Consider the following 18,667-nt stretch of genomic DNA (forward strand, 5'->3'; position numbering starts at 1 on the left):
CGCGCCGCCGCCGCCGCGAGAACCGCGGCCCTCAGGGAGGCCGGGCGGTCCCACGCACCGCCTGAGCCCAGGCTCGCCCGCGCGCTGCTGGGCAACAGGGCCCCTCCCAACCCCGCCGTGGGAGGCGCGTGAGCCTGCTAGCCCACCCCGCCGGGCAGTGCGGACGAAAGGAGACCGCGGCGCCGGAATTGTACGCAGGCAGGGCTGCGGACACCTAGGGTAACGCAATCGCCGCGCTCCGTGGGGCGGGGCTCCGCGAGGACCTCATCGTGAAGAGATACTTGGGGAAGCTGAGGCGGTGGATACGGAAGGGACGTTGCGTCGCGACGGAGGGCCTAGTGAGTGTTTCCCTTCTCTTCTCTAGGACCTTGGTAACGGCTGGGGGCCAGGGGTCGGACGTCTGCGTTGCCCCAGAAGGCGATCTGAACACCCGAACTGGGACAGGTTCGGGCCTCTGGACCCGAAGGTCGAAGTGAGTTCCCGAGACTAGGCGGCGTCTTGGTGGGTCCGCGGAGGGCATGGGAAATTTGGGGGTTCCCTTGCTTCTAGGCTTCCCCGCCCTTATTTTTCGCTCATTGCCCCCTCGCCTAGAATGTTTGTTGTCTAAATATTGCTTTTCCTTGTAATCCCGGTTCAGATGCCGTAGTCTCCATGAGCCTTTTTACAACCCGGGTTGTAGCCGTCTTCACTCAGCTTCTTCCGAACGCCTTTCGGCTCTCCGCCCCTCCCGAGCGCTACCACCTTTCTAACACCGCCCCACATCTCTTTCTTCCTGACCAGGTTGCTTCTTAGCTGTTACCTCCCATGGGAGGCCTCCACCGACTCCCAAGCGGGGCCAGGCCCTCAACTCTCCGTGGGTCTTAGTTAGCAGAGTGGTCATTCCCTTGTCTTTGTCCACCCAGCCCGTGCTCCTTGAGACAGGGACCAGATTCCATTCGTCTCTAGCTTCAGAGCAGGGGAGACAAGTGTAAAGACAGATTTGGGAGTCAGGAGCCCCCGATGAGTCAAACTCTGCCGGTTCCCAGCTCTGTGCGACCCTGAGTTTGATCTTCTGTAAGGTTGTTGCTGAGAATTCACTTGATGCGGCGAAGAGGGCGGGGCTTCGTAAACATATCAGGAGGGAGGAACTGAATGAACGTGGGAAAGGAGTCTGCTCTGCTTAAAGATAATTAACATGAGTTCTCTTTTAGTGTATTTTTAAAAATATTCTGAAAATATTTATTTGACTGCACCGGCTCTTCGTTGAGGCATGCAAACTCTTAATTGCAGCATGTGGGAACTAGTTCCCTGACCAGGGATGGGACCCAGGCCCCCTGCGTTGGGAGCTCAGAGTCTTAGCAACTGGACCACCAGGGAAGTCCCACCCTGAGTTCTCTTTGCTGGCTACGAAATGCCTTGCGGTTTGAAAAATGACTTGCTATGTAGATCTGGGCTGGTCTTTTCTTTGGGGTTTACATGACTTCCTTTTTATAGTATGTTTGTTGGGTTTAAAAGAGACCTTGGCAATCCAGTTAATACACTGTCCTCACTTTATAGACAAGATTGAGGGCCAGAAAGGGAATGTGACCTCTCCAAAGTCATAGCTGGACAAGAATCCGAGCCTGTAACTGAAGAGACCTGAGATCTTTCTATTACTCTTGGGAAACAGACCCTAAGGTACTTTGGTTTCACTCTTTCCTTTTTAAACGCTCAGCTTTGCTCTCCCAATCAGTCTCCCTCACAGTGTGTTGTACTTCCCTTTCCACTTTGCATTTCCTTGCTAGAATATCACCTTCTCAGGGACAGTGTGTGTCTTATTCTTCGTATGATAATAGCAAAACTCTACTAAGCACACCTTAAATACCAGGCACGTTACATATAATCAGGCCCCACATGGCTCCGTAAGTAGATTCTCCCCGTTACACAGATGAGGAAACAGACCTACAGATATGAACGTGCACCAGAGTTGTGGCTTGTGAAGTCCTCTGGGGATCCTGAGGCTCAGAAGCCAATTCATTTTAATTTTTTTTCCCCACAGATTTTTGCAGACTATCCTCTGGGAAAAAATGCCTAAAGTCAAAAGAAGCCGGAAAGCTCCCCCAGATGGTTGGGAGTTGATCGAGCCAACACTGGATGAATTAGATCAAAAAATGAGAGAAGGTGAGTTGGGGAGTTCCTGTCTCGGTGGGCTGTGTCCCAAGGATAAATGGGAAGAGACAGGCTGCACCACCGAGGCCGCCTGACACTGACATGTTTTGTTTGCTTTTTAACTGATAAGTGAAGTTGCTCAGTCGTGTCCGACTCTTGGCAACCCCATGGACTGTAGCCTACCAGGCTCCTCTGTCCGTGGGATTTTCCAGGCAATAGTACTGGAGTGGATTGCCATTTCCTTCTCCAGGGGATCTTCCCAACCCAGGGATTGAACCCAGGTCTCCCGCATTGTAGACAGACGCTTTACCGTCTGAGCCACCAGGGAATAACTGATAGGAATACCATATATGCCAGAAAGTAAGATAATACAAATGAGAAGGTCCTCAAAAATGTTTTTGCGTATATAAGACCCTTAGGGAGTATAGATCAAATAGCCTACTTAGAATTATTCACTGGTAGAAGTATATTTAAAATCAGACAAACTATATTTACTTGGAAAACCCTGTTCTTTTTCACTCCGGATTTTCTGAAGTGTGTGTGTTTGGCCTTTGCTGTGGGTCTGTCTTCACGCGCTTTGCTCTGCGTCCTCTGCCAGTTGTCCGGAGTGCACAGTCTTCCCTTCCCCCGTGTTAGGTGGTCCTGCACTCTGTGTAGCAGTGTGGTGTGCAGTTTGGGGAAGTTTAACCTGAAGCCACAAGCGTTGTTGGCCCTGTTGTTGCTCAGTCCCTAAGTAGTGTCCTACTCTTTGTGACCCCATGGACTGCAGCACGCTGGGCTTCACTATCTCCCGGAGTTTGCTCAAATTCATGTCCGTTGAGTCGGTGATGCCATCCAACCGTCTCATCCTCCACCATCCTCTTCTCCTGTTGGCCCTATCACAGTGTTAACTACTTACTGAATTGCTTTTTAAAGCAAACTTTTTTTTCCTTAAAGGTTTTTGGTAATTAACCCTTGTTATTCTGAAGTTATCCTTTCAGCAATAATTAGTAAGTGGATGTTAACTTTGCTTCCTTTTTTGGAAGCTGAGTATATCTGGTAACTTCTATTAAATACCCAGAACTTGCAATAATCAAGGTCATTTGGGGCTGATTTTTTTCTCCGAACAGATCTTTATTCAACATAAAGGAATTTAAAGAGATTGCTGTAATAGAAGAGATACTTTGTGAGTCCTTGGAAATAAACCTCTTTTTAAGGGATGACTTCTTGAAGGGAGAGCATTTAGATAGATAAGATGTTCTTTACTGTCAAAAGTGTTCTTTTTTAACCATTTAGTTCTTCTCGGCTTTCCCATTTTTGATATGCAGGTTTTAAGCCCCAGTTTTCTGTTGCTTTCACTTCCACTATAAAGAAAAAGAGTGGCTGGCAGGTGGTAGCAGAGCTGATTCAGTGTTGGGGACAGCAGCAAGCTCTGGGGTGGGCAGAAGCTGCTCCCCACCCAGGCCCTTTCTGCCATGTCAGATGCAGCCTCAGCTTTTCCAGATTTGCTTTTTTTCCCCCCAAGATGAGCCAGAAATCCAGGTTTTCTATGTGAATTCTTCCAGTTTAACATTCAAACCTATAAAAAAGCATCTGTGGGGGAACCAAAGCCTGCCTCCAGGCCAGCAGGGGCTGCCAGCCTCCAGTTTGTTGCCTTCAACTCAAGTTTTGCCTCTGGGATTTGCAGCCACACTCTGAGGCCACAGAGGACCAAAGCCAGTGGCACTGCAGGCCTGTCTTTCTGATGTGAGTTGTTACAACTCACACTTATTGAAGCAGTTGGCACTGTTATCTTAGAAAGCAAAGTTGCTGTTTTCTCTTTTAGTTTGTCCCTGGTATTTACTAGCTCAGCACAACTGCCCAGCTCTTTGTACTAGCTTACTACTTAAGTTTTTGTACAGCCACTATTACCCTAGAAGTCCCTAGACAAAAAGAGCCTGATTATAGGGACTGAGGAACAGAGAGGGGTGTGGTGGGGGTTTTATGGGTGACTGAGAAATATAGGCACTATCTCTGTGGACTGTAACCAGGACTTGTAAATGACTTTGCTTTTACAAGTACTTTAAACTAGTTGAAAGTCAAGCATAATCAGTACTTGAATAATGAACATGTATTTAGACTTTTTAAGAGTGGTACTTTAATATAAAAGAACTGTTGCTCAGGTTCTGGAGTTAGTAGGCCATTTGGGGCATTAACTAAGAGGCAGAAACCTGAGTCTACCCTGAGCCACGAGGTCCCTACCCCTGGCCTCTTTTTATACCTTCCCAGGGGCAGGACTCCACGTTGCCCACTGCAGGCTGCCTTCCACTGTGTGTGTGGACCTGTCCAAAATGATATCCAAGAATGTTCACACGACCTTGTGAAAACAGGTCCAAAGAGAATTATTAAAACCTTAAGAGATGATTCCAAGCACAGGAGCTTCTCTGGTGGCTCAATGGTAAAGAATCTGCCTGCAATGCAGGAGATGTGGGTTCCACCCCTGGGTCGGGAAGATCTCTTGGAGGAGTCCATGGCAACCCACTCCAGTATTCTTGCCTGGAGAATCCCATGGACAGAGGAGCTTGGTGGGCTACAGTCCATGGGGTCACAGAGTTTGACATGACTGAGCAACTAAACACCACCACCAAAGCGTGGGAAGGTTCCGATTCCAGGACAGCCAGGCCTGAGGCGCTCTGTGCTCCCCGCCGCCACCTCCCTGTCACCCCCCCCGGCCACGTGGCTTCCCACACTAGACTCACTGCCCCCGTCCGTGTTTCCTTCTTCTCGGTGGCCGTTACCTGCACCACCAGGGCCTGGTCTGCCTCCTCCTCCCGAGCTTGGCTCTGTGGTCTTTCTTGTTCATTGCTGTACACTGGGTACCCGGAGCATGCTCTCACCCACAGCAGACATGCGGTGTTGCCGAATCCTCATACCTGCCTTTGGCTTAGATCACGGAATCCTGTTTGTTGAGCTGAGTTATAAATCCCCGGTGATATTACAATAATACTATATCCTGTGCAGACTAACTCTTGTCTCCAAAACAAAGCAAACACCCATGTTTTCTCCGCAGCTGAGACAGAACCTCACGAAGGAAAGAGGAAAGTGGAATCTCTGTGGCCCATCTTCAGGATCCATCACCAGAAAACCCGCTACATCTTTGACCTCTTCTACAAGCGGAAAGCCATAAGCAGAGGTAACTGGCCAAATGTTCTCTTGGCCTTTCCAGCTTGAGTGGCGTCCAGTTTAAGTAATTCTTGAAACCTCAGCAAGTATAATGATGTTTCCTGTTTCCATAAAACAAAAGGGGGCCAGTGTTGACTAAACACTTTTTCTCAACGTCGGCAGTGATGGGCTGCAGGCCGGAGAGCTTTGTTACACTGTGGTCTGATGGCCTTTCCCTGTCTTTGCAGAACTGTATGAGTACTGTATTAAAGAAGGCTATGCAGATAAAAACCTGATTGCAAAATGGAAAAAGCAGGGGTACGAGAACCTGTGCTGCCTGCGGTGCATTCAGACTCGGGACACCAATTTTGGGACAAACTGCATCTGCCGGGTCCCCAAAAGCAAGCTGGAAGTGGTAAGGCCACCCCCTCTCCTGTCTGATGGTTGAGCATGATGCTAGCATAAGCAGTTTAGCTGACCTAGCTGATCACAGCGGGTTTTATGGTCTGTCCTGTGGCTGGGTGTTCTGCTGGCCCTCCCCGTGGGAGGGAGCCCCTCTTGTCAGGGATCTGTGCCAGGCAAGTTACTGGTTCCTATCCTCACACCGGAAATGCGGGTGATGACCCCCACCCCAGCGTGGCTGGGAGGGCTAAGCCAGGGGAGGGTGGGCCAGGCGGCAGGGGTTCATCCCTCTTTTTTCCCCGGCCTCCTGTTGCTCCCGCTGACACTTCAACTTGAGCCTCAACTGCATTTTGCGCCAGAACTCTCCGGGCGGCTAGGGAACGGTGCTGGGCATGCAGTGGTGAGCTCCGTGCACAGGCGCCCCTCAAGGGGAGCGGCAGGAGGCACAGAGGAGGGTCACTGGGCCGTTAGCGGCCTGCGAGTACAGCCCCTCAGCTGCCCGCGAGTGAGGTCAGGCCAGATGCCCTCTTTCTCACGGTCCTTTCAGGCTGCAGCACTGGTTAGCTTCTGTGGAGAGCCTCGGCTCTGGCCCATGGGCTTCAGCTCAGCAGGCAGGTCTGTCCCCGAGTCCTCTGGAAGCTCAGGATGGGCGTGCGGAGCAGTGGAGGGCGAGCACAGGCTGCCTTCCGAGGAGGCTCTGCAGGTCGGGGCGGGGGGGGGGGGGGGGGGGGGTTGCGCAGAGCCACAGGAGTCCCGTGGCGCGCTGCCCAGAACAGATTAGTTGCGTGTCACCACTGGATCCTGTCTCCTTAGACCAGTTTTGCTTCTCCAAAAAAGAGGGAAACGGGGAAGAAACCCCTTTTCTGTACTGGGCAGGCCCTTGGCCGGGCACTAGACCACACACCTGGCCCAGGGTACAACTGTCCTGCCGCCATACGGATTCAAGGACACCCTGTTCTCGCCACACCCCTACTAGAAAGTTCCCCAGCCCAGAGGAGACCGTGATGCCCCTGGCACTGAGCCCCGAGAGCAGCAGCCGGTTGCCTCCAGCTCACTGAAGCGTGTGTCATGCTTGCTCCACAGAATAACAGGGATCACTCAGAGATATTTTTTTCTTTTTGGGAGCAAGTATGTACACTGAATTTGTTTAAGTTAAATCCTCATAGAGATGTAACTGTCAACAGCAGCTGTTCCCATCGTCACAAGGGAGCCGAATTTTTCCCAACCCACACCATCAAGCAGGGTTTCTGAGGAGGGTCCGTGGGGAGTGGCTGTCCCGTGGCCACGCCTCCTTCTAGGGGTTCCTGCATGTGGGTGCAGGGTCTTGGGTCCTGTCTGCAGGGTCTGTGGGGAGTGGGTGTCCGTGGCCACGCTTCCCTTGGGGGGGCTCCCGCGTGTGGGTGTGGGGCCTCAGGGGTCCTCTGTCTGCAGGGCCGGATCATCGAGTGCACGCACTGTGGCTGCCGGGGCTGCTCTGGCTGAGCATCAGGCCCCGACCTCCACCCACCCCAGACTCTGGGCCGCACAGGACTCCGCCCGTCGCACCACCCTTTCCTGGGAACAGCTCTTCCTCAGAGCGGTCCCCAGGCCCGACTAGGAGCATGGTCTCTCTGTGGGAAGGTTTTGGTGTTCATCAGCTGTGATTTGTAGAAATAAAAAAAACTAAAGCTTTAGGGCTTTGCGTCCATTCTTAGAGCCGGCGATCTGGCATCCAGGGGGACAGCACCAGGCCCCGGAGACTAGTCACCCTTAGGACTCAATCCCGACTCCTCCTCATCCGTGCTGTGACCTGGAGCGAACTCACCCTCTTCGTCGTCACCCTCAGATGGGGATGGCCTGAGATGATGGACCAGGGTGGCCCACACTGCTCTGGCACTTGCCACGAACTTGTTGGGCACCTGGGCCAGCATTCGTCCTCAGACTGATGCCTAAGTTGAAACTCTGATCCTGGACTTTCCCTCGTGCTTGGAGCTGCCCCGGCATGTTCAGTGTCTTTCATGTGAAGGAGACTCTTGGGGTTCCCACAGAGCCCCATGAAGGCTGTGCACTTTGTTCCATTTCTGCTGGGGGTCCCCTAGGACCTCCTCCTCACCTGCCCCCAGGGCCTTTGTCCATATCAGCCTCGGTGATGGTGTCCTGGTCTCCTTTTGGTTTCGTCTGGAACTTCTGCCACGGGTGGGGAGTTTCCTCCGCTGGCATCCCTTTCAGCCACTGCTTGTAATAAGCCCGGAAGCCATCAATCTTCTCCAAGTAGGTGTTTTTCCCCTTGTACTGTAATTGGAAAAGCATGGCGTTCAGACGGGCCACAATGAGACCCTCCGCCTGCTACCTACAGCGGACCCCAAACCGCAGCAGGTGGCTCAGGCCTCAGGGAAACTGTTCCTGCTTCCAGTTGGTCAAAAGGAAAAGGGCAGAGAAGCTGCTCAACACGGAGTGGAGACTTCTATAGTCTGTGCTGCAGAGCCCCTCTAGCCAGGGATGGAACCCCAGCCCCACAAAGCTAGACTCGCTGGGTGCCACTGCCCTGCCCCCGCTGCTGAGCACCTCCTGCTTGGTACAGGCACTGCCGCCCTCCCGACTGTCACCTCTGCACTGCTGCAAGGGCCTCACGAGGTGGGACAAAGAAAAGGAAACGAGACGTGCCAGGCAGATACCAAGAGAAAGCTGACAGAGGAGCACACAGATAAAAAGACAAAGATGCGTGAAATAAGCACTGCTACCACATGATGATAAACGAGTTGACTCAAAAGGTTGAGCAATTGTGAGCGTGTATCTGATAGAGCCTGGAAGTTTGTGCAGCAAAAATCTGACAACAGACAAGCTCCCCATCATGAACGAGTGTGAACGTATGAGTGAATACAATAAGGTTTGGGCCTGTGGTGATTGGTGACTCTTGGCTGAACCTGAGAAGACCCCTAGTGGGTCCTCCATGGAGGACTTTGCAATATGGAAGGACTAGAAGACACTTGCAATATGGAACCCACAAAAGCCTAGTCTATGGAGTATGTAAAGAACTCTGAGGACTCAACAAAACAAACCATCAGACGGTCAGAAATGCCCAGCCCCACTTTCTGCCCGGTACACTCTCCACGGCCGTCACACTAACTCTTACTAAGCCTTCTTTTCAATGGCACTCAGCGTCCTCCCTGCACAGCCGTCCCTGACCCCAGCCCCATGGCTTGGTATGTCCTGGCTGACTTGCTCCCTACCCATCAGGCCACAGAGCCTGACGCAGTAGGCCTCAAAACCAGAACCCCAGAGCCTGACACCTTCGGAACAGCAAGGAGACAAGTGGCTGCTACAGAACATTCTGTCACCACCCTCCTGCCATCCCCATTCACTCAATGAACAGTCTGTGCTGGGCACCCGACGACGGGCAGCGACCCGGGACCCCGGTGAGCAAGACAGACAGTCCCTCCTCTAAGGGTGTTCACTCCTTAAAGTGAGGGTCACACACGAGTACACGTGAATACGTGTGGGTATGGGCCGTGAAACAGGATGAAGAGGAGCCGTGATGTAAGGAGGTGGCCAGCAGGGCCCTGCTGAGGAAGAGCCACCCGAGCTGGGACCAACAGGAGAAGGAAGCAGAAACGTGAAAAGCAGGGGAGCCTGCTGGGAAGATGAGAACCCTGAGGCATGGAAGAGGCTGGTGTTATCTAGAAGTGACCACAGGCCGGGGGCTGACAGGGTGCCAAGGGGAGAGTGGCCTAACGGAAGATGAGTCACGTGGACAAGGACCGGCCAGCTATGGTCTGAGGAGTATGGGATCCTCCCCAAGGGAAGCCACGGACAGTTTAAAGCGAGAGGATGCCAATCCCAGGAGGTCAGCATGGGGGCCGGGCGGGCGTGAGGGTGATGCCGGCTAGGGAGACGATGGGCACGTCAGAGCCGGGTGCGCTCACCCGGTCAAAGCTGGGTGGGTACTGGGCTGCGAACTCCAGCTGGCGGATGACCACTTCATTCACGGGGACTCTGTTCTGCCTCATGTCCTTCAGGATGTCGATGAGATAGGCGTAGTCCAGCTTCTTGATGGCCGCGTTGATGAGGGTGCTGTAGATATGGGCGTTGGGGCTCATCTGGGATTCCTGGAACATTCAGCGAGAGGATGGTGGTGGCTGGGAGAGTGTGGCCCCGTGGGGCACCTCATACTTGGGGAGCCACCCTGCTGCCCGGGCCTGCTCTGCAGACCAGCCCCCAGGGGCGAGAAGGGCAGGCAGGACCTCGCAGCAGCAACATGCTCCACATGCTCCATCCCAAGGAGCTGGAGGCCCTGCCCTCTCAGCCCTGAAGAACTTGGAGACAGAGCAGAGGGTTGTTCTGAGATCAGCGCACTCAGGCAGTAAACCATGGGCAGGAGATGCCTCCTGGGGCTTCACCGCACACCTGTCCCCAGAAAATTCTGGCCCTCCCTGCTCCATCATGGCCTCCATGCCCCTAGAGGGTTGGGGCCAAGAGCCATCCGCTCTCCTCAATCTCACCCCATGGCCACACCTCAGTGAGAGCACCCCAGGCTCAGTGTCCATGCCTGCGGCCCCTCACCAGGGTCTCCTTTCGCCCAAACTGGACTAATCACCCTTTTCACTTGAAGCTCACTCTCCCCGCTTACCCTGAGGACAGAGGCCTGGGGGATTCGGGAGGCCCCCACCCCCGGGGCCTGCGCGGGCGCGGCCCACTCACCCTCATGTCCGAGAGCAGCTGCAGGCCGTCATCTGGCCTGCGACACCCGATGGCCAGGCTGCAGAACGTCTGCAGGTTGGGGACAACGCCCCTCTTCGCCAGGACGGGCAGCAGGGCCTGTGGGAGCAGAGGCAGTGTCACCGTGAACTGTAGCCACCAGCACAGCCAGAGCCTTCTCTGCTGCAGCCCGCGGCTAGACGCTGGAGATGCCAGGGCACGGCTCTTCTCCGAGGCCTCACGGCTCTTCTCCGAGGCCTCACGGCTCTTCTCCGAGGCCTCACGGCTCTTCTCCGAGGCCTCACGGCTCTTCTCCGAGGCCTCACGGCTCTTCTCCGAGGCCTCACGGCTCTTCTCCGAGGCCTCACGGCTCCCCCTGCTGGCCACCCTGGGCGCCGGCCTCGGCCCAGCACTCGAGGCCGGGGGTCCTGCCCAGCACCTCACTGCCTGGCTCCCTGGATTCAGCTGCTCTGTGAGGACACCCTCTGCCTGCCAGTCCCCAACAGGCCATCTCTCCTCTGGATCTTCCATGTTCCTGCCCCTCCTGCTCCTCGACAAGCCACCATCCACCCTGTGCTCAGGACTTGGAGGTGGATCAAGCACCAGGGGCCTCAGGGGATGGCAGTCTTGTAGTCCAGGGCCGGAAACAAAGCCGACAACAGCGTGTGCAGTGCAGGCCGAGGGAGCCCCGGGTGAGAGGAGAGGAAGAGGATGCCTGCTCAGGCCGGCTGGGTCAGGGCGGGTCCAGGGAGGGGCTCGAGAGAAAGCTGTGATTGGCACAGAGGGCCTGAAAACAGAGGCTGCTCTGTCATCTTTGATGCTCGTAAGAGCCCAGATCAGAGCTTCTGGCAAGAAGGGCAGCACACAGAAACACGTATGAATGGACAAAATCCCGTGAGGACCCTGGTGTCCTCGTGTGTGAAACGGGTAAAGCCATGGGCGGCAGAGCTTCCTGCTGTGGTCAGTGGAGACACAGATGATGTAAAACTCAGGACGGCATCAAGCAAAGTGAGTGTGACGGTGGGCGATGTCATTGAGGCTGGCAGGGGGGAGGGGTGTGGGGGCTGAAGGGTGGGGACCTCAGGAACCACCAGCCTCTCAGGCCACGTGTCCCCAAATGCTGCGTCAGTGTGAGGACTTGTTTGGGGTCTGCCCCCATCACTGGGAGCCCCCCTGGGAGGGCTGGGGGTATGGCTGGTCCACCACTCAATTCCCAGTTGTCACCCAGACCTGGAACAGGGGCTCTGGGCACTCTGCCCACCTGTGGCGGGAATGACTGACACGCCTGCAGGAGAGTCCAGGGAGGAAGGAGGAGGGAGCCCTGTGCCTTCTCCCCCAAGCCCCTCACCTTTGCCCCCTCCAGGTCGCCCAGCTTGCTCTTCTTCCTCATCAACGTGTTGAAGAAGGTCAGGTCGGCCTCCACCCCGTGCGCGTCCAGGATGCTCAGCAGCGAGGACTCTGCGGGGCTCCCTGGCTCCACCACCTCCGCCAGCAGCGTGAGGGTTTTGATGTCAGGGCTAAGCCCATGCTTCGCCATATTGCCGAGGAAGCCCTCCAGGCCCCCCATCAAGGCTAGTCTGTCAGCGGGGGTGCTCACGGTCCCAAAGGAGACCACAGCCAAAGGGGCCGCCCCCGGGGTCAGGAGGTTGACCTCCAGCCCCCAGGGAGGCAGCTCTGGGGCCACAGAGGTGAGGCCCACCATGCGATCAGGCTCCGCCTTGGTCTCCAACCCAGACTGGGCCTGCTCGGGGGCTCTGGCCTCCTGAGGCCCCTCAAGTGCCTGAGAAGGTTCCAGAAACAGCTGCCTCTCCAGAGCCTCCATGTGCAGCTTGGCTGACAGGGTGCGGTCCGCCCCGACCTGGGCTCTCCTCCTGGCCTGCTGCCCCCTAGCCGGGGGCTGGAGCAGGGCTGTCTCCTCCCTGGGCCTCAGGAGCACTGCTGAGGCCACTGCCGGGTCCCCCAGCCCGCAGTCCCGAGCTGCCCCCAACAGCAGGTTGTAGCCGTGCTGGCTTGGCTGGAGCCCCAGACTCAGCATCTGCCTCCACACCTGCCGAGGAGAGGCAGACTTCAGCCGCCAGCCCCCTCTCCGAAGAGCCTTCAGCAGAGCAGGCATCGGGGCAGCCACCAGTGGGCAAATGGGGCATGATAAAGACTCCAGGCTCTGGGCGAATGAGGACCCAGGAACCTGGGAGCCCCAGGACCCCACGCAGGCACCCTCCTCCCCTCCTACGTATGTGTTAGTCGCTCAGTCGCGTCTCACTCTTTGCAACCCCATGGACTGTAGCCCGCAAGGCTCCTCTGTCTATGGGATGCTCCAGGCAAGAATACTGGAGTGAACAGTCATTCCCTCCTCCAGGGGATCTTCCCCACCCAGGGATCACATCCATGTCTCCTGCGAAGGCAGGTAGATCACGAGCCCACCTCCCTTCCTGGTTCACCCCAAACTGTGTCGCATTTCCACCCCTCTGCTTCTCCCAGCCCTTCTCCCTACTCCCAGAGGAGGAACGGCCAGAGAGGCCAGGTTCTGGAAGAGTCGAGGCCAACTTAAGGGTTGGCTTCAGCTGCACTTTCTGAGTGCCTGCTGTGTGCCCATCTGTAAAACTTGGGGAACAGTGTGCTCTGGGAAAGCCAAAAGGTCACCAATATAAAACCACCCAGCACGGGGCAGGACCAGGTGCTCAAGAAGTGCACCCAGAATCATTTGCCCCCAGCACAGGCACCTGGAGGGGGAGCGAGCAGGGCAGCGAGTGACAGGAAGCAGAGCAGACGGACCTGCAGGGCGTACCGGAAGCCAGTCTTCTTGTCCTGGATGCAGCCCATGAGCAGGTAACTGAAGGTCTCCTCTGTGACCACGTGCCCTTTCTGGATGATCTCCTAGGGGAAGGAACGAAGCAGCCCTGCTGGGACTCTGAGGAGAGCCGAGGCCCAGACTCAGGCCCACTGGGTCTGGCTCAGGCCCAACAGACACGCCACGGCAGGCCCAGGGCTGCGTGTCCTGAGCAGTAGGGCCCGAATCCGGCGTGGGCCGGCTCCGCACCAGCCGCGGAGCAGAGCTCCCCGGGGCCCTCACGCCTGCCTTCCCAGGCCTCTCTTCCTGGCTCTGCTCCTGTCACTCCTGTGCGGCCCCTCCACGAAGATCCGCCCAGTAGCCACTCTTAGCCCGTGCACACGAAGCTTTGGAACTGCCCAGAGCTGGCTTCACGTCCCAGCTTCGCCGCTGGCCTGCTGGGCATGTGGGAAGCATTAGGCGCCCATCTCAGTTTCCTCATTGGTGAAGCGGGGGCCACAGGACTTGCCTCGTGAGATCTTTGGAATGCTGCCCCAGCGGGCACCGATTCCTCTTCAGCGCTGTTCATCTCACCAGCGAGCGCCCTCAGCAGAACACGGCAGCACACACGACCCCCTCCGTCACAGGGCGGGGGCTTCCCTGTCCCACCCAGGGCTCTGACCACAGGCCCGCCTCGGTGAGCCCCAGAGGCTGACAGGGGGCCTGTCTCATTGGCACTTGAACCTTCCCACGCGAGGAACACAGAGGGCACATCCTCAGCCCGGCCTCACAGGACTCACTCTGAGTGAGGAGCAGGAAGGAAGGGATGGCCCCACCTTAAACACATCCAGGCACATCCTGAGGTCCGCGCACAGGGCGGCCATCTTTAGCAGGGCGTGGTACGTTTTCAAGTTGAGCTGGAAGTTTCTGGCCTGAAGCTGCTGCCGTAGCTTCAAGGCGCGCTGCAGTGCGGAGTCCTTCCAAGGAGACTCAGCGCACACGTTGAACAGGGCTGTGTAGGTGGCGTCTGAGGGCTCCAGGTCCCGCTTCTTCATCTGCGGAGAAAGGGAGAAACTTGGAGGTGGCTCTGGGATCAGCTGGACGCATGGGACATGGGGATAGGAGGCTAGAGAGGACTCTGCTAAAAGGCAGAGCCGACCAACACACAGAGTTGGGCTCTCCAAACCCCTGACTCAACCTGAGGGGCCCTGAGAGCTGTCCTTGCTTGCCAGAGGCACCAAACAAGAAAGCATCCTCCCCAAGGTACTCAGCAGCCCACCCTAGGCCTGAAGTGCTCTCACGGCAGGGTCTTCCTGACGCTCCTGCCCTCTGGCCGCCCAGGCTGCCCTGACTGTTAAGATCTGTGGGACAGATCTGATCTGAGAAAGGGCAGGAGGGGTAATCAAACCCCAGCTCCAATGTTTAGTAACTGAGGGGTCGTGGGCAATCAGCTTGTCACTGGAAAAACAGGAGTGATATGCTCACACTGGAAGGTTGTTACCAAGGAGACTGTCTTGGGAGAGTGGCCCCTGGAGCGGCAGCTGGGAGCACGGCCCTGCAGCACATCTCAGGCCTCCCCAGCCCTCCTCCTGCCCGGCTGACACTACTTAGCAAGCCCTCCTGGTGACGGAGCTTGAGAAGCTCCTGGTAAAGCCAAGTGCTCGTTATTTCCCAGAGAAGGGCCACCTGACCAAGGGCGGCAAGCAGCTGCTGCAGAGCGCATTGAGCCCTGCTCTCAGGCCGTGGCTGGGCTCAACTCCAAATCAGCACTCGAGACAGGTAACGTCAGACACAGCACGTCATCTCTCCAGGCCTCAGTGTCCTCACTGGAGAAACGAAGACAGTGATCCCAGCTTCGAGGATGGGGGGACGCTCTGTGTATGTTCACAAATTCCACAGACGTGTACTAAGGACTTAGTACAGGCCAGGTACTGGCCACTGGGGTTACCAGGACAGGCAAGGCCTGTCTTCACTGAGCTTACTCTCTAGAGGGCAGACACACGACAGGCAAATAGGTAACCACCAATAATAAAGATGTGGAGAACACTCAATGAAAAGCAGCTGGAAAGGGCACCTTCGTGGTGGATAAAGCACTCTGCCCCAGGTGATGTCAGCTGTGATAAGACCACAAAACAGGCTGGAGAGGTGAGACTGTCCACCCAGGGTAATGCACTAGCAGGGAACACATTCAGGACCTGCACCCAACTCTTCTGGGGCCCAAAGCCCGAGTTCTAGGGCGCCTGGCCTGCCGCCCCCTGCCCCATGCTCACGTCGTTGTAGAGCCTGAAGGCCTTCTTCAGGTAGCCAGCCCGCCCGCAGCCCCCGATCAACACCGTGTAGTTGCACTCGAGGGGCTGCAGGCGCTCCTCCTTCAGCATCTGCCTCTCAAACAGGTCCAGGGCCTCAGCCAGCTGCGGAAGGGGTCGGGGAAGGGAGGACACAGGGAAGCGGGCTCAGCAGAGGGAGAGAGACCGAGGCTAAGCGACCCTCCCTGAGCTCAAGCCCAGGCCGGCCCAGGAGCCAAACACGCACCCTGGGCCTCTGCCACCAGCCTCCCGGTCCCTGTGCTCCACTGCAAGAGGACTGCGTGGTGGCCAGGAAGGAAAGCCCACCAGACTCCCACCACCTATGAGCGCTCTTGGCCCCACGACTGTGGGGGACCTCCCTGAGCACAGGGGCAATGCCCAGGTAAACGAAGATCTGAAGGAGGTGAGGGAAGGAGCCAGGTGGCTCTCTGAGGGAACAGCCGGTCCAAAGGTCCTGAAGCAGGAGTGTGCTTGGGAGCTGGGGGGTGGCTGCAGGGGAGAGAGTAAAGAGGGGAGGTGCAGGCAGACAGGGAGGGAGGCTCAAGCGGGACAGGAGGCAGGTTTTGCAGGCTTCACATGCTATCAACGAGGACTCTGGCTTCTATTTCTCAACTTTTCATTACGGAAAATCTCAAATACACACAAGTAGAGAGCTGTAATTACAACAACTATTAATGTTTGGCCAATCTTGATTCATCAATATCCAGCGCTCCTCCTTCCAACTCAATTTTTTTTAAAGCAAATTCCAGACATTTTATCACTTCATTCACAAAAGCTTCAACATATACCACCAAGAGATTTTTAAGCCTAAATGGAATGTCATTATCAACACCTAAGAAAATGAACACCCCCACTGTCACTGAATACATGGGGGGTGCTAGAGGGAGGAGAAAGCCCACCTGCTCTCTGCTCACGGCTCCGTGTTTAAGTCCACGTCGGGGTAAGAGGAGGAGAGAGCCTCCGGGAGACTAATGACAAGTGTCATAATGGCTGCTGGTGGAGAGGTGAGAGGGGGGTGGGGGGGTGGGGAGCAGAAGGCTAGGCCTGGGCATTCAGGGGGAGGGTTGTGAGAAGTTAGGATAGGAGACACTTTGAAGGCAGAGTTGGTGGGAGAAAGAAGACTTGGGGTGAAGGGATTTGGCCTGGACAGATGGAAAAACCGGGTTACCAATTACTGAGATGAAGAAAGTGTAGAGAAATTGAGGTTGGGAACAAGAATTCCAGGCCACTGAGGCTAACTGTAACAGAGATGGTGAGGAGGCAGCTGGACACACAGATGGGGAGCCCGTGGGACAGCCGGGTTGGTAACAGGAAGATGAGAATGGCATCGAGGAGGGGGCACACGAAGCCAGGCGGCTAGAGGGTCGCCTGAGGCAGCACTGGGGAGAATGAAGACAAAGAGGGGAGAGGAGCCCTGAGCATCCCACCAGGACGGCAGGGTGGCCCCTCACAAAAGACTGTGGCGCCGTGGAGGCAGGAGTCAGGAGCAGCAGAGTCCAGAGCTTCCTTACCTTTCCTTCCCTGATCAGGCGTTTGCACTGAAAGAAGTACCAGTAAGGGGTGTTTCTGGGGCCCCGCCATGGTTTTGGTTCCAGCTCCCCTTCCTCATCTTCTTCAGTATTCTGTTCCTTGAGCCGCAGGTTATACAGCTGCGCCGTCGATTTGTGGAACATTCTCCGAGAGGAGTATTTGTTGGAGAGAGTCCCAAAGCTCTCTTCCTCCCCTTCCTCCTGGGTGGCCGTGGGGCTGGGCTGGCTGGGGTCAGAGCTGAGGCTGCCTGTGTTCTTCTGGCTCTGCGAGCCGAGGGGCAGCTGAGAGAGAGAGCTGGAGAAGGCTGCTGGCACTGGCCGAACCCACCCTGCGGCCCTGTCTCCAGCCCACCTGGCTCTGAGAGGGTCAAGGTGGTGCAGGATGGACAGTCTCACGGGGCGGGGGCTGGAGAAGAGCCAAGCAAGCCTCACGAAGTCCATTTCTGGCGTTCTCCTCCGGGGCCTGGCATAGGTCAGCAAAATAATTAAAGTCAACTTCGTTGTCACAAAAGACAGAAGAACGATAAGTGGTACAAGCAGAAGTCCTGAGGTCAGAAAGCCTAGGTTCAGATTGCAGCTCCACCAAACCATCTTTGTGTCCCTGAGCACTCGCTGCTCTGGCCTCAGTCTCCATGTTTGTAAACCAGTTACCTATAACATCACCCACACAGCACCATGGCAACGATCCTATCTCAAGACATCAGGGTGCAGGCACAGGATGGGGAGCACCAAATAAACTACCGATCTGGACCATTCTGCACCTGGTGAGGCTCCAAGAGAAACACAGAGCGAGCCTGTATGTAACTTTAAATTTTCAAGTAGCCACATTAAGTAATGGGTTTACACACATTAATCAAAAGACAGAATTGTAATCACTGATACTGAAATCGCTACCAGAATGCTTTTAAAACAAACTCATGCTCTATTACTATAGAGTCTTCTTTCCCAAGTATTAAGTAAGTAACAAGGTCCTATCGATCTGATGAAGCAGCGATGACTGTAAGTGAGTTTGTAGCAGTTGTGGGTACTCTTATCTCCATCATTTACACTCATCCCTATTTGCAATCGCGACTTCGTTTTGGGCACAGACAACGTCAGGTGAGGAAAAAGTTGCTAAGTTTCACTTATGACAATAAAGGTGTGATTTCTTCCTCTCCGAGTTTTTCCACCCGCCCGGAGTTAATAATCCCTGAATCAGAGACCCGTTACCGCCGTCCTCCCTCCGGGGGACCTACCCCTCCCCAGACCCTCCAGGGAAACCTCAGGCCGACCAGAGCCCTGTCTCCACCGGCCTCCACCTCCGACCCTTGCAGCGATCCTCGCAGCCCCTCTGGCCCGCCTTCGCTTGGCGCCCGGGCTGAGAGGGTCAAACGAGAAACTCACTCCAGGAGCCCGGCCCAGTGAACACGCACCTCGGCCCCCGAGCCCGCGCCACCCCTGCCCCGCCTCGCGTCACGGCCAGTCCCGACCCCGCCACGCCGCACCGCGTTCCCAACGCGCTCTCCCAGTGCGACCTGGCCGGTCTCGCGCACGCGCGCTCGGCGTCGCGAACTCCCGGCGCGGTTTCAGGTCGCGTACTGAGGTCAGCGACGGGGAGGGGTATGCGTTCGGCGAGCGGCTAGTCGAGCCTAGCGGAGCGGCCCGCACTCTGCGCTCCATTGGCCGGGCCTGAACAGGCGAAAAGGACCGGCGCGGGCTCCAGGAGCTCCCGGCATCCCTCGGGCGGCGGCGGCGGCGGCTTC

General features: G+C 56.2%; 2 protein-coding genes across 7 annotated transcripts; one reads left to right on the top strand and one right to left on the bottom strand.

Annotated features, from left to right (window-relative positions):
* The first annotated feature begins 40 nt into the window (after positions 1-40).
* Positions 41-7,290, top strand: BUD31 (BUD31 homolog). Of its 6 annotated transcripts, none has more exons than XM_068969533.1 (6): positions 43-501; positions 1,537-1,656; positions 2,018-2,139; positions 5,156-5,278; positions 5,496-5,662; positions 7,081-7,289. In XM_068969533.1, exons 3-6 carry the CDS (start codon positions 2,046-2,048, stop codon positions 7,129-7,131), a joined length of 435 nt encoding a protein of 144 aa, XP_068825634.1. In that variant the 5' UTR covers positions 43-501; positions 1,537-1,656; positions 2,018-2,045; the 3' UTR covers positions 7,132-7,289. The 6 variants fall into 6 exon arrangements, with proteins under 6 accessions (XP_068825637.1, XP_068825636.1, XP_068825635.1 ...); XM_068969530.1 differs by having other exon boundaries at positions 43-472; XM_068969531.1 differs by having other exon boundaries at positions 43-338.
* Positions 6,594-18,422, bottom strand: PTCD1 (pentatricopeptide repeat domain 1). Its single transcript, XM_068969527.1, has 9 exons — positions 18,338-18,422; positions 16,908-17,388; positions 15,361-15,501; positions 13,927-14,145; positions 13,096-13,197; positions 11,672-12,370; positions 10,327-10,443; positions 9,552-9,734; positions 6,594-7,920 (listed from the first exon to the last, which is right to left on the bottom strand). Exons 2-9 carry the CDS (start codon positions 17,364-17,366, stop codon positions 7,738-7,740), a joined length of 2,103 nt encoding a protein of 700 aa, XP_068825628.1. The 5' UTR covers positions 17,367-17,388; positions 18,338-18,422; the 3' UTR covers positions 6,594-7,737.
* Positions 18,423-18,667: the final 245 nt, after the last annotated feature.

The sequence above is a fragment of the Capricornis sumatraensis genome, chromosome 3 (genome assembly GCF_032405125.1).
Source record: "Capricornis sumatraensis isolate serow.1 chromosome 3, serow.2, whole genome shotgun sequence".
Taxonomy (NCBI): Eukaryota; Metazoa; Chordata; class Mammalia; order Artiodactyla; family Bovidae; genus Capricornis; species Capricornis sumatraensis.

Excerpts from the sequence above, each read along its gene's own strand:
- PTCD1 (XM_068969527.1), bottom strand. The coding sequence starts at position 17,366 with ATGGACTTCGTGAGGCTTGCTTGGCTCTTCTCCAGCCCCCGCCCCGTG. Across the intron at positions 12,371-13,095 it reads GCTTCCGGTACGCCCTGCAG|GTGTGGAGGCAGATGCTGAG; the intron begins GTCCGTCTGCTC and ends TCTCCTCGGCAG. Across the intron at positions 9,735-10,326 it reads AGCTGCTCTCGGACATGAGG|GAATCCCAGATGAGCCCCAA; the intron begins GTGAGTGGGCCG and ends TGAATGTTCCAG.
- BUD31 (XM_068969536.1), top strand. The coding sequence starts at position 2,046 with ATGCCTAAAGTCAAAAGAAGCCGGAAAGCTCCCCCAGATGGTTGGGAG. Across the intron at positions 5,279-5,495 it reads GCGGAAAGCCATAAGCAGAG|AACTGTATGAGTACTGTATT; the intron begins GTAACTGGCCAA and ends CTGTCTTTGCAG. Across the intron at positions 5,663-7,080 it reads CCAAAAGCAAGCTGGAAGTG|GGCCGGATCATCGAGTGCAC; the intron begins GTAAGGCCACCC and ends CTCTGTCTGCAG.